The 14,908-nt window shown below is 46.0% G+C and overlaps 1 protein-coding gene across 1 annotated transcript in view; it reads right to left on the bottom strand.

The window, feature by feature from the left end:
* Positions 1–14,908, bottom strand: part of WNT3A (Wnt family member 3A) — a gene marked incomplete at both ends in the record, with an annotated part of 83,673 nt that overhangs the window by 32,487 nt on the left and 36,278 nt on the right. The window contains one exon of the mRNA XM_082277237.1: positions 2,437–2,678. Within this exon, the coding sequence (XP_082133363.1) occupies positions 2,437–2,678 (242 nt within the window). The remainder of the gene's footprint in view (positions 1–2,436; positions 2,679–14,908) is intronic.

Here is a 14,908-nt window from a genome sequence, read left to right as displayed (position 1 = left end):
AGGCCTGTCAAGTGTAGCCTTCAATAGCAGCAGGTCAGGATCCCCTGGACATCGCCATTCCCTGGTGGCTGAGCTCATCAATGCCATTCCTGTCTGATGTGTGGTTCTTTAGGAATCCCAGAATCGTTAGGGTTGGAAGGGACCTCTGGAGATTAAGCCTGGCTAAAAAAAACCGCACATAAATACAGTCTTAGCTAAAACACGTGGGATCTTTTTCCACAAGAAGGCTGATGGGGAAAAAGAGTCTGGTTTTAGATGAGATATCAGAACATGGCTCTTAACAGGACCAGAGCCTGGTGACAGTTTGGCACTGCTGAATCACAGCTCAAGCCTAGCCCTGAATGAGCAATGAGGTACCACAGCAGCAAGGGCAGCGCAGACTGCGAGGCAGCCTCAGTGAGAGTTGGGCCTGGAAAGGATTTCCTGAAGGCATTAAAATCGGTCCTTTTCAGCAAAAGGAGTGCAGATAGTCTGCGAGGCAAAGGGAAGATGCTTTAGGAGCTGCTCTGGTTTGTGCTGAGGGAGGACGGGGTCTCCACTGACTCACATGAGAGCTGCACTCAGATCCTGGGTGACTTAAAATCCAAGCTGCAAAACAGATTTTTGCTTCCTTGCTTTCCCTCTCTCCTTTTCTCCTTCTCTCTTTCTGGGTAGGAGCTCAAGTATGTTCCTACCCTGGGGGATCTGCCGCACAAGAATGCGACTGAGCTGTTTTTTTTTCTCCCCCCCTCCTGCTGTAGGTGAAGCAAAACTGAAGGGTGGTTTGATTCTCCCTCAAGGAACAACATTCTTCAGTTATGAAATCGTCCCAGTCTCCTCTCCCTCCCTGAGCCCGGCTACCGAAAGCCTCCAGTCTGGAGCAGGGACAGACCCTTCGTGCAGCACCGCTGTGAGATAAGAGAGTTTGGCAGATTGTGGGATCGGGGTTCCTTCGGTCAGCAGGGAGGTGAGGAGCAGTTTATCCACAAGGATTATTGCTACAGGAGATGTGGGGTGTCTCATCCCAGACTGTCTGGGAGCACGGTGCCTGGAGAGGTCATGGACTCCCCATCCCTGGAAGTCCTCAAGGCCAGGTTGGACAGGGCTTGGAGCAATCTGCTCTGGTGGAAGAAAATGCCCAAATCTCTTCTGAGTATGCAGCAGGGGAGAAAGTAAAAGAAAAAAACCCAGATGGGAAGCACTGCAGAACACATCCCAAAGTGGGAATAGATCAGTTCTATACACCAGATTCCCTGCAACTGAAGGGAGGGAAGGGAGGGAGGCAGGAAGGCAAGGAGGAAGGCAGGAAGGAAGGCAGGAAGGAAGGAAGGAAGGAAGGAAGGAAGGCAGGAAGGAAGGAAGGAAGGAAGGAAGGAAGGAAGGAAGGAAGGAAGGAAGGAAGGCAGGAGGGAAGGAAGGCAGGAAGGAAGGAAGGAAGGAAGGAAGGAAGGAAGGAAGGAAGGAAGGAATTCGGAAGGAAGGAAGGAAGGAATTCGGAAGGAATTCGGAAGGAATTCGGAAGGAATTCGGAAGGAAGGAAGGAAGGAAGGAAGGAAGGAAGGAAGGAAGGAAGGAAGGAAGGAAGGAATTCGGAAGGAAGGAATTCGGAAGGAAGGAAGGAAGGAAGGAAGGAAGCAAGCTTTGTGCTAAAGGGAAAGGCAAATCTTATCCCAGACTTAGTGAGACCAGCAGGACCAGGCTGGACTTTAAAAGACGCACAACAAGGGCGAAGAAGGATAAAGGAGTTCTCACAGACTAAAATAGGCTCCTACCAACTTACAAGAGAAAAGACCAGATACTCAGGTTTAGCTGAGGGCTTAAATCTCACAGGATTCAACAGCTTAGGGCAAAACATTTCTAGGAGTTCCCACATTTCTAAAATTTCTAACATTTCTAAGAGTTCCCACTTCTATCAAGGGGTTCAGAAACAGTTGCTGGGATTTGAACGCTGTCCTATTTGCTGTGTTCATAACCAAGGAAAGCAGAACCATTAATTGATGGTGATTTCCCCAGGCCTTTGATCTTCATTGTATTTCATAACACTATCAAAACTGATGTTATCTGATAAGTCCAGTCCCTAGGAACCATCCCCAACAGCCCATCATTTCCCCTCTGCTATCATCTAGAGAGCTGAAATCACAGCATGGGGTCAGAAAAGGAGCCAGGTCCAGCTTGACCACTGCCAACACAATAATCCTCTGTGCTCCTTCCCAGGGGTGTAGGATCATGGGATAATTCATGCTGAAAGGGACTCGGGGAGGTCTCTAGTCCAACCTCCTGCTCCAAGCTGGAACTGAGATAACCCCACTCCTTTATCACGCTCAAGTCCTGCTTCCTGCAGGACATTTTACAGGACGTTTTTTCCCAAGGGAACGAGCTCGCAGGAGGTTTCCCAAGATCTCTGCTTCCGCTCCACCATGGACATTGGTCTTCCCAAACCCATAGCTCCTCACTCACCTTTATCCAGCACGGGCCCAAAGATGGCTAAGCTGTCATTGACGGTGGTGCAGTTCCACCTTCTCCCTCGAAACTGGTGTTGGCATTCCTGGATCCCAATCTTTACACCTTCTGCCACGCTGGGCATGATCTCCACGTAGTTCCGACAGAAGCGCAGCTGCTTGGGCACCAGGCCCGGGATGCTCCCGCACAGGATGGGCTGAGTCCCCAGGGAGGAATACTGGTGACCAATTGCCAAGGACCTGGGCAAAATAAAAACAGGGAAAAAGAGATGCTGTCAGGCTGGATTGCACCTTTGTGCTTGGTTCACAAGATCAGGGACAGAAAATCAACATCTTCAGTTCCTCTGCATTTCGCTCACCAGAAAACATCATTTTCACTGTCATCCCTCCCCAAAACAACACCATCTCTCTCCTGAAGTTCCCTACAGGCCCAGAAAGGCAAAAAACTCTGGTTTTAATATCTTCCTTCCCTTTTCTTTATCCTCCCAAGGCCTTAATCCATCATTGTGCTGCTTCCTCCCAAAGATAATTTCCTTTGCAGCCAGGGGGTCAAACATGTGTTTCTTCGAGAGACAAGGACACTTCTACAAGATGTTTTATAGGAAATTTTAGCAGCTGAGGAAACCCCATCAAAAGCACTTGCAGAGCCACCCAATGTAGTAACTCCAGCAGTAGAAGCCATCGAGCTCTTTGGAAGGGCAACACCAAGAATCTGGGAAGGGGAACAGCATCATTCCATGGTGCTTTGGTTAAAGTGAGGGGAGTGAAATTAAAGCCCGACCAAACCAACAACCAAAAAACCATCCTAATTAAACTTGAGTGCAAATTCTGTGCTCAGTCCAGTGGAAGTCTCGAAAGGAGTGTCCATGAACCTTTATGTTGGTGAAGCCTTGGAGACAAACAAGTCAGCTCTGCAGGGAGATCAGCAGATATGCAGCTAATTAGATAGATTTTTAAAGTGTTTTTACTGGTGCTTCTAATAATAACCTTGATTACTAAAACTGAAGGGATTTTTAGAGCATAATTTCCTTTTCTTCTAATTAAATCTCTTGATTGTCTTTTCTGCCCTGAATTAATGACAAAGAGGAACCTGCCTGGGCATTGTGTATTTCTGTTTACATTCATTTTTGCTGTGTGGTTTTCATTTGGGAACAGCCTGGTGTGTTTGAATTACCATCAGGGCCGTCAGGGAATAAAGCCTTCACTCTCTTTTGCTCTGACTTAAAAAATAACACAAGAATTCTGTGGTTGCTCAAGAAGGTTCCAGCAGAAAATTAGCTTGACTTTAGCAGGTCTCTAGGCTGGGATAAAAATTATTTTAAAGTGACTGTCTCTGTTTGAAAGAGAAGGGTCCTTGCAGCCAGTTAACTCCTTTCCTGGAGGGGACCTGGTCAAGAGGGTACAGAAGTGAAAAGGAGGTGGACATTCACGTGGTCAGGAGCCACATCTCAAGGGCTTTCCTAACTGCAGACTAAGCTTTACAAATCAATCCTTTCCAGGCAAATGGGACATAAGAACATTCATTTCTGGATCCCAAATGGCTCCAGGTAGGAGTTCAGAACCAGGATAACCAGCCCGGACAACAATGTGCCCGTCAGTAAATGAACTTTAGATGGACAAGGTGGAAGGTGTGTGGAAAAGCAAAGGATTTCCAGCTGATTTCCTTAACTCTTTCCACCTCTGCTGAACTTCTGGGAGATGATCAATCTCAACATTATGGGACAATTCATCCTACTCCAGGGAGGGAAGCTGAGACAAATGGAATGAACTGTCCTCCAGAAGTGCCCCCCTTTTTCCATTGCGTTAAAAGGGAGGAAGGCAGCTCTCCCCCACCCGAAATTGTGTCCGTGTCACCCACGTTCCAGTGCTTGTGACAGGGGTGTCTCCAGCTGATCTGCTCACACCAGGCTGCCTCTGTAATCAGTCAGTGGAGAGAAGCAGACACTTCCACGCCACGACTCCCCTGCCCAGATTAGGTGTCTGCTTTGGGCTGGGCTGAATCATGGCCTTGCCCCCACCGGCTGTGCTGGTGGGACTGTCAAACCCCCCTGGGTGACTGGTGGAGTGGGGCATATCTGCACCATGGAACCTCCAGGTGAATCATGCCGTGAACCCTGACAATGAGGATGGATAAGTTCCTTGAAGCAGTCCCAGCCAGGGAAGTTCAGCCCTGTGTTGAAGGCCATGCAGAGAGCTCAGCTGGAGGAAGGAGACAAGTTCCTGCAAGAGCCTGCAGGGACCCACAGGAGAAAACCAAGGAAAGGACCTGTTTAACTAATTTTCCTTATCTCTGTGGCTAGGTATGGGGTTTTTTGAGCTCTTGATTAATTCAGCGCACACAACTGGCAGAAAACCGTCCGTGAAATGGAGCCCATGCCAAGTGTACATTTTTGCTTCACTGTTAAGTATTATACAAAACACTGGACCACAATTTCTGGACTAAAGACACCTTCTAAAACACTGTTTCAGGCTTCAGAGGATCTGCTGAGTGTGTTGCCACTGTGGCCTTGTTGGGAATGCCACATATCCAAATGCTAATCCATTGAATCCCCCCAAAACTGGGACTTAGGAGGTATTCACAGCTTTAGGATCGGGAGGTAGGTGGTCCTGTCTCTGTAAACCATGCGTAGAGATGCCTTCATTGAAGTCTCCAGGGAAAAACATGAATTTAGTTATTCCTACTCATCCTCCAGCCATTGCCTACAGACAGTCCAAAATGTGGATGCTTTCCAGAGTCTGAAGTTAACTTTTGTGAGAACATTTGTTTCCACATCAACTGCAGTTACCAACATCCTTCCCAAAGCTTTCCAAAATCTCTTACCCAGTTCCCAACAAAGATAAAGCATCCACTAAGTCACCATCAACTTGTTGCAGGCTCCATCCACCATGTTGTGAAGCCAGGAGGACGGTTTTGAGCTGTTTCAGTAGGACCCTGATGAAATTTAGGATTCTGGCCTCATAAACTTTAATCATATGAGCAGCCAACTCAAACCCTGTCTCTGGGGTTTTTTTTGGTGGTTACTACAGTGGTAGACTGAAAATACCAGTCATAGGAAGAGGAGTTTATAGGTTGGTGCCCTCAACTATTTGTTTCCGTTGCTGGGAAGATTGTCTAAGATTAAAAAAGAATAAAAACATGTAGAAATATCTCTAATTGCTTTTTCACACTGCTCCCTGCTCAATATAGCAGGGAAACAGTCACACCTCGCTTTGATCTGCGGTGCAGTCTGGGAAGTTTAATCTGCAAAAGACAATCTCCAGCAAGAGCCTTATTCTCAAGGTGTCATCAGGCCCCAAGACAGTGCAACGCAAATTTGGTCTTTCATGAGGCAGAGTGGAGTCACTTGACTTTCAGCTGAAGGTGCAGGGTGGAATCTCAAAACATCTTTCCATGAGCAGTGGCTCTGCTGTTAAGTAGAGCTGATCACAGTCCTCCTCCTCCTGGCTCACTCGCAGCCTCTCGAGTGTGATAACATCTCCCCGAGCACCCTCTTTTGGTTTCTACTTTGCTTCCAGGTGTAAACACTTTCTCCCTCTCTAAAGTCAATTTATCTTTAGGAGAACCCAGTTCTTTCAGCTCCCTGTCACTATTATTGATCATCAGGTGGGAACCTTATGAACCTTCCAACCTTCTCCTCCACCCAGAAAAACCCAACAACAACCCAACAACCAAACCTTTAGAAAAGACTGGGAAAGTCTATAAAGATCAGAATCTCATTTCAGTGTTGCTCAACTCTCTAGTAGCTCCTATCATTCATTTTTTCTCACTGTTTCCAGAGATCAAACCTGGCATTTGCATTTTTCCACTCTCCTGAGTTCTCCTCCTAAACAATCTCCTTCGTGTGGGTAATTCTGAAAATGTGGCGTCGAGAAATGGGCCGAGTGTCGTCTACTGTGGTCTAACCAGGCACCACCTCCAAATTCCTTAAGCACCAACACTTCCTGGATGCACTGACCCCAACCTCTCCTTTTCCACTGGAGAACTCCTGAAGCTCTCCATTTTACAAACACACTCATGCCCAGAACAGGCGCTGCTCAAGTCTGAGCCAAGCGAAAGGGTCAGAGTTGTACTTTTCCAACCAATCAGGCTTTCCTTCCCATTAGCACAGGAGGAGCCGTGAAAACACTGCTCTGTATGTCCACAGCCAAAGTTCTTGGCTTATCTTTAAGCCTTGCATGCCCTGAAGTGTTTAATTCAACCTCCAGTGAGCATTTTTCTTTGCCAACACACCTAGAGAGCTCTTCATTTCCCTTATCTCGATCTATCTGCTCCTTCAGCAGAGCCGTTGTAAATAAGTACCTGGCCACCTTCTTAATAAATTACATGTACCCTCCCTCTTGGAATGGACACCCCAGCCAGGTTAGGAGGGAGAAATATGCAGGAAATACCTGCTCAGAGCTTTTTTCAGAAAAAGAGAAGGCTTCAGCTCTGGATGACCTCGCTGTACAGCACCAATCTACTGACTTTTCAAGGTCACCACCTTCTCAGCGCGTCAAAAGTCCTTGACACATCAGGAGCAGCGTGTGGAGACTCCTACACCTGCTGGCTTCTCCCTGATTTTGGTCATTCTTGAGCTTTGTAGGAGCTTTGCTTTGCTATTCATCTTGGAGAGGCCTTTTGAGGGCTTCCTCCAGGGACATCCTTCCGGAGTCCCCGACACAGGGAAAACAACTGCATTTATTAATGCTGAACAGCAAGGGTGCAACTTGCCAAATGACCCAGGGTAAGACCCTGAGTGCACTTAAATCCCACCAAATACTGAGAACTGAGCAACAGCAGTGATTTTGCTGCTCTCGTCTGCCCAGTCCTAGTGAGGAAATTAAATCAAAGGATGCCTGCCTGCTCATAACAGAGGGGATTTATGTTCCCTTGTAGATGACTGAAGTGCTTCTCCCTTTGCAAGGAACTCCCTAAAAGCAAGTTAACCTCCTCCAAATCCTTTCTTATAACCCATCCAGCTTTCCAGAGGTTCAGCTCAGCCCCTGTTCCTTTCTCACTCATTTTGGCTGCCTCTCTGTGGTGCTACATCCCTTGGAAGATGAATCTCAGCCACATCATGAAAGCGGGGACAAATTGTGTAAAGCAGTTTATCTAAAAAGATGCATTTTCACGACACATCTCTGATATTATGATCCCAAAATATTGAAATTGAGAAGGCAGCTGGACATGTGTCCATAGGTTCTGAAAAGCTGTAAGGAAAACCCTCAAGTGTTGTCCCACATCTACTGGCACCAGAAGGGCTCACAGGGAAGCAGGTGATGAGTGGGCAGCCCCTACTCCATCCTACAACCTCCCAGACAGACCCTCTCTGGTCTCCCACCATAATCCTTCAAGCTGACCAGCATGAAATCCATGTATCTGAGGCTGCCTAAAAACACCTTTTGTGCAGAAATGAGCAGCGGGAAGGCTGTGGAGGTTCCAAAAATGAAGGCTGCCATGAATGGCCAATGGCACCGAATGTCAAGACACTCCTGGGGTAGGATCTGTAAGTCAGCCATGATCAGTTCCCATAAACCCTCATTGCACAGAGCTGACACAAGACAGATGAAGTGTGGTGTCCATCTAACATGGACAACTGGAAGCTGGGAAGAATATCCCAGAGGTAGAGACCAGGAACAGGAGATGGAGTTGAACCTCCTGGGTCTTTTCCACTCTGGACATGCAAATGTCCACAAGACTCTTGTGTAGAGACACGGGAAGGACAAGGACCTGCTGGAACGAGCTCAAAGAAGGGCCATAAAGTTGATTAGAGGGATGGAGCATTGTTCCTAGAAGGAAAGGCTGAGAGAATTTGGTTTATTCAGCTTGGACAAGAGAAGACTTCAGAGTGACCTCATCATGGTCTTCCAGGACCTGAAGGGAGCCACAAGAAAGACTGAGACAGACTACTTACAAGGGCCTGGAGAGACAGGACAAGGGGGAAGAGCTTCAAACTGCCAGAGGGCAGGGATAGATGGGATATTGGGAAAAAATTGTTCTTTATGAGGGTGGCGAGGCACTGGCACAGGTTGACCAGAGAAGCTGTGGCTGCCCCTGTATCCCTGGAAGTGTCCAAGGCCAGGCTGGATGGAGCTTGGAGCAGGCTGGGATTGTTGGAAGGTGTCCCTGCCCATGGCACAGGGTGGGACTGGATGATCCTTAAGGTCCCTCCAACCCAGGCCATTCTATGTTTTATGATTCTATGGTTTGAACCACCAGCCCAGGGACCAGGTGGGTGGGCAGGCAGAAGAAACTTACTAATTCTACATTCATTGAATGGCCTTATTTTTCACAAAACCCCCCCCAGTATTCAATATACAATCATATGCTGTGATTATTTCTCTGTTTTACAATGAAAACAAAATCTAGAGGAATTTTAGAATGAAAAGAAAGGAAGTGGAACTTGTCACACCCCATTATTTTAAATGGAAAAGGAAATCATTCTGCTCACTAACATCCCTCCTGCATGGAAGTGATTTTCTTCTATGACATTAAAACTATCCCAAACCCAAGCAGCTACAGAATGTGGACAGTCACGAAAATTTTAATTGATGTTTTAGTTGAAAACTTGGAAACCACCTTAACACAGATCAGCAAAATGATAGGTTTGGCTCTAGAAGGCATGAATCAAGTAACTGATTCTGATGAAAGATATTTTTTCAGTTTGGGGGTTGGGTTGTTTTGTTTTGTATGAACCAGAAACAATCAAGCTTAGGCCTAAGCAGTCTAATTACAGAAGTGTCATATTTTACTTCAAAAATTCTGAGTGCCTGCAACATGGATTGCAGTAGGGTCTTCAACATTTGGCTCTGGGCATCTCGCTATCATGACTAAGGCATTCCAAAGAGGTTCACAAAAAGAAATCTAAGCCTGTTAGGCAGCTCAAATTCACTGTGCAGGTGTCTGTCCTTCCAGATTTTTTTTTTCTTCCAGCCTGGAAAGGAAAAGGCTGCAACCTACTGGATTAACTGTTTTTGTTGGGTACCTCTTTGTTCATCTCGAACATTATAGCACGAGGGCTATATTTAAATCCTTTTTTCTCCTCTAACCCTGAAAGTATGCACATAATTTTGTGGCTGAGTCCAATCCTGCAAACACGCAGGCACAGAGGTGACTTTTCTCCCATAATAATTCCCTCACCCTTGCCCTGTATTAATAACAACGATGGTGATGGTGATGATGCAGCAGCATTGTGTTTCTCCAGCACCTTTCATCAGAGGATCTCTGAGCGTGGGACTCACCTCACCCAACTTTGACCATTTAGAAGTTTGGAATCTCGGCCAAGCTCGCTGTCTACCAGAGTCCGTGGAGCAAGATCAGCATCTCCAGAGGGCAACTCAGCCCATCCTGAGAGAGATGCCTCAGATAGGTGGGCTGAATCACCAGAGATGCCCAGGAGGCAGCACTGGCTGTGCAAAAACGAGGAGCATAAACTGGACACCTTTTTATACAATCTAAAAGTAGGAACTGGGAATTTCACCCCTTTTTCACCGAATCTCAGAAGTCCTTGGAGAGCTGGAAGAGAAGGCCAAGAAAAGTCTTTGCTGTCTCTAATGTGGACTATGGCAGCTTATTTCGAGTAGTTTGAGGCTGGATTTGAAAAATAAGAAATTCAATGGAAGCTTCAAGTAGGTGCTAAGAAAGCAAAATTCCCTGAGCTGAGGTTTGGCCGGGACAGCGAATTCCCACAGGAACTAAGGCACACCACAACACTCAGCACCTTCCACTCTAAGTGCAAGAGATGTTGCTTTGTCTTCCCTTAGGATCTACAGAACAGAAGAGGAGAGTATACAAGTATTAACAACCCATTCCTTGGAAAAAAGTCTTTGGAACTCTTTAATTACCCAGGGCAATTAACTCCTTTGCTACACATGTCATCTGAAAAACAACCCAGCCAGTGGAATAATGGCCCCTCAAACCACGTTTTCAAGCCTGGATCCAGGTCCCAGTGACCCTGGTGGTGCTTCCATACCACATCCTACATCCCGTGCTTCTCCCTGGAGGTCTTCCTAGTTGAGATCTGCCTCCATCCAGCTGCATTTATCTCATAAAATGTGCCAGGATGGCAGTGCAGGGCTTTAGAGATGTGTAAGCCTTAACATTTTAATCTGCCACCTACACTGCAGTTTATGAGTGCTGTAAATCTCATGGTTATAATGAACTCATCTAATGATATTGCTGATGGATAAATTTACCTGGGACGAGGAACAACAGTTACTTGCAAATGAAAGGGGAGTAATTTAAAGTTTCACGTAAACACCTTTGCTGCCTTACTTCTGACTTCTCCCAGCCTAACCCCTCTCAGGGTTTCATGACAAATGGAAAGAATGTGTGTTTGTGAGGCAACGACTGGCTGGCCTGGAAAAGAACCTGCCTCCTTTCTCCCCAGCACAATGCTTATATAACTTGGGCACTGGAATGAAGTTTTAGGTGAAAATAGCTGTAATTTTCTGGGTCAGGTGTGCTAAATTAGGGGAACGGAGGGAAGGGATAAAGCAACGTATTAGGCAATAAAAAATGCCTACACAGTGTAAAGATATTTAGACTCCTACTCTGAATTTCAGTAATAATTAGGACTGTGGCTAGTCCTAATACTCCTAGGTCCCCCCCACCCCTAAAGCATCCCAACTTGAACCGTTTTTAAATGATCAGCAATATAAAGTACATATTGTGGTTTCAAACCTCTCGTTAAGGCTCATCCCCCTGCACCGAGGTCTGGTCTGGGCTATGTCAGTGCTAAATACCTCAGAGGACTGGGCTCAAAGACCTCAGATCCCTGCAAAGATTGGATTTGGACTTCTAAATTGCTTAAGTGCTTAAGTGCTTGGGGGAATTTTATCCTGAAACTCCTCCGTGATGAAGCCAGTTTTGAAATGAGAACCACGGATGGAAAGCGCCATCATTTTGGGGGTTAGGTGAGAACAGCAGGATTTTCACTGTCCACTGCTCTAATGAAGCAAATTACTCCCATTTCTCCCCCGTCCTTCAAGAAGGTGCTGTGAATACGCACCGGGTTGTGCCAAACACGCAGAGCCCCTCAGTTGTGCGCACACGCACACACACACAGAGGTCTGCGAGTTCCTCCTCTGGCTTTCACTGAGTCATCAGGCTCACCAAATGTGTGAACTCACGCTATAATGTTCTCCCAGAAAAATAACAAATTGATTTCATTTTTACAGGCTACAGCATGCTATATAATTGGAGACACTGCCTTGTCAACTCAGACCGGTCTGACCCGACCAGAGACATTGCTTACAGCTGTTTACGGAGCCATAAAGTTTCCTCCTCTTTGTTTTTCCTTCCTTTCGCACTCTCTCTCTCTTTTTTTTTCTTTTCCCTCTAATGAATCCTACAACTACTTTTTGTTCTGGCCATAAAATACCCTTGCCTTGATTTAGAGAAGCACTTCAGCCAGTGCTTCAGGTTAACACTGGAATCAATGGGGCTTGAGCACATATTTAAAACTGAGCATGTGTTTAAGGACTTTTATTGCACCCAGGCAGTCAATAAGGAACTTGTTGTCACACTTGCATGTGCTTTTTTTTTTTTTTTTTTTTTTGATTATCGATACCAAATTAGAAGTTTGGATTGGGCAACCTCAGGGATTGTTTCCTTTGCAGACCCACAGCACAGCTCCAGTTGCATCAGGAATTTTGCCATTTCTCATTGTCGCTGTGTCCAAATCTTAAACATCTGAGGAAGGGCAAACTCCTGCACTACTTTATCAACTCTACTGAAACTGCCACTTAGGACTGGGCACAATTTTTTTACATTACAAAAAAAACCACCCTGAAATCTTCTGAGTTTGTCACATTTGCCAAGGACTCAGAATAAGCTTAATTTTTCTGACCGAGGTAAAAATAACAGTTTTATGGAGGGTGGATTTGCAAGAAATTTTCCTTCATGTAAAAATCTTTTATATTTATCTTAAAATACTCAGAACCTCAAAAGTGAAGTGAAATGTTTTGATTTTTGTGGCAAAAAAGGATTTCTGATCACATGCCTGATTTTGCTGCCATGAAAAAAGTTGCTTCACTTTGAACTAATGAACTGAGAAAAAAAAATCCCAAACCCAAAAGGGCTTTTCATCTACTTGCACTATCCATCAAAATACCTTCTAAGTACTCTGCAATAAATTATGGTTGTGCTTCCTTTCATATCATTCATTCATCATGGAATCTGCTCCTCCTTTGGTCTAAAATGTCACAATTCTCCTCTCTTTCAAGGCCTCTCAACAACTTGAGCACAGATCAATAGAGAATCAGCTGTTCCAGAGTCACAGACAGATATAAACACATCTTATACCCTCTTTGAGGACCATTTCTGTCACAGAGTGGACTGAGGGGAGTATTTGTCTGATCTTGGTCCTCCCATATGGGAAAAGAACATGAGAGCAGCTCGGGAAAGACAAACTTTCCTCCAAAAATACCTTTCAGGTCTGTATTTCAGCTTTTAGAAAAATGTGGAAAGCAGCAGAAGGCAAAGAGCTCCTCGTCCTCTCCTTCCCTTTCTTTGGGAAGTGCTGCAGCAAAAGTTGACCTGGTATTAGACAACAAAAAATCCACACAGAGGAAAATCCACATGAACAACAACACCAGAGCCCAAAGGGAAAACAACTCCTAAAACAGCACCAGGACTGCCATGAGACCAAAGCTCAAACTTTTGCTGCTTATACAACAATTTTTTTCTCAAATGAAAGTGCAATTTCTGCTGCAACAGAACAACTGGATTTTTTTTTTTTTTTTTTTTTTTTTTTTTGCAAAGAAACTGCTTTGCATGGGAAAAAATCCTCATGGCTCCTTGACATGTTTCAGCTAGATCTCAGTAAAATTAAGGAGGTACAGACTGATGAGTCGCTCAGAGGTACAGGAAAAATGCCAGTGGATGTCCTGGCATTTGTATACACCTTGAGAGAGAAATTCAGAGATCATCTCTCACAACAGAAAGAATAACAACTGCAATAAAACCTGATGTAGAGAAAGAAGGCAAAGGTTTCATTTGTTTTACAGCACTGACTTTCACCATTGTCTGTGGATCCCTCCTGTTCACTGAAACGGATGTGCTGCATCTCCCTCAGCCCAAAATTCATTCTGCTGTGAGGGGAACAGGCAGGGAGGTTTCAGCCATAAGGCAGCTTAATTTTCTTGGGCTGCTAAGCAAAATCCCTCCATTTGGCAATCCCTCAGCAGTGACAATCACCTAAAGTTAAGTCAAGGTTTTATAATCTGTTTTGGAGAAAGGAAGCTATATATATATATGTTTATAAATATACATTTGTATATATTTAGATAAGGAGTTACGAAAGAATTCTGTCCTGTGAAGGTGGGCAGGCCCTGGCACAGGGTACCCAGAGAAGCTGTGGCTGCCCCTGGATCCCTGGGAGAGTCCAAGACCAGGTTGGACAGAGCTTGGAGCAGCCTGGGACGGTGGGAGGTGTCCCTGCCCATGGCAGGGGGTGGAATGGGATGATCTTTAAGATCCCTCCTGACCCAAACCATTCCATGATTTTATGACTCTCAAGCAACAGGCTCTCCAAATCTCTTGGGTGAAAAAAGGTGATTTATAGAAAGGTTCTTCCAGTCTTTTGAGTGATCAAGCAACAGACCTGGCCTAAATTCCAGCAATGCAGCCAGAGCATTATGGCACCACATATGCAGCACCAGATAGCACAGAGAAGGACCAAGCTTTCTTCTCCAGGCTCCTCTCCCTAAACCTGCTGGAGTCTGGTGTTCTCACACCACGAGCTGTGGCTCAAAGAGTTTCTTCTCCAAGTGGTTTGGCAGATGTGATGCCTTGATATTCCTCAGAGGAACAGAACTGTTCTCCAGGGCGGAAACTTCTCGACTGGTGAGGCAGTGCCTGGATGGAAAACGTCTGGAAGGGGTCAGGCTGACAAATGGGAAAGAAACGGGGGTGAGAGGAAGAATCACAGAATCATAGAAACACAGAATGGCCTGGGCTGGAAGGGACCTTAAAGACCATCTACTTCCAGCCCCCTGCCATGGGCAGGGACACCTTCTACAATCCCAGGGTGCTCCAAGCCCCATCCAAGCTGGCCTTGGACACTGCCAGGGATCCAGGGGCAGCCACAGCTTCTCTGGACACCCTGTGCCAGGGCCTGCCCACCCTCACAGGGAACAATTCCTTCCTAATATCTAATCCAGCCCTACTCTCTGGCAGTTTGAAGCCATTCCCCCTTGTCCTGTCACTCCAGGCCCTTGTAAATAGCTTCTCTCCACCTTTCTTGTAGCTCCCTTCAGGTCCTGGCCACCATTTGGTCACCCTTAACCCTTCTCTTGTCCAGGCTGAACCATCCCCCTTGCAGGTAGGAGGGGAAAGATTCTGGGGAAAGAAAGTGGGTAGGGAGATGTCCTTGGAGCATCAGAACCCCAAATCTCTGACTTGGGGGATGAAATTAGATTCTGGGTGAAGAGCAAACAACCCCTCAGTGCTGGGGGCACGGAACTTCGGCGGAAGGACTCGGGAATCT

The sequence above is a fragment of the Coloeus monedula genome (assembly GCF_965178545.1).
Source record: "Coloeus monedula genome assembly, chromosome: 1".
Lineage (NCBI taxonomy): Eukaryota > Metazoa > Chordata > Aves > Passeriformes > Corvidae > Coloeus > Coloeus monedula.
This window is presented reverse-complemented; position numbering and strand designations above follow the sequence as displayed.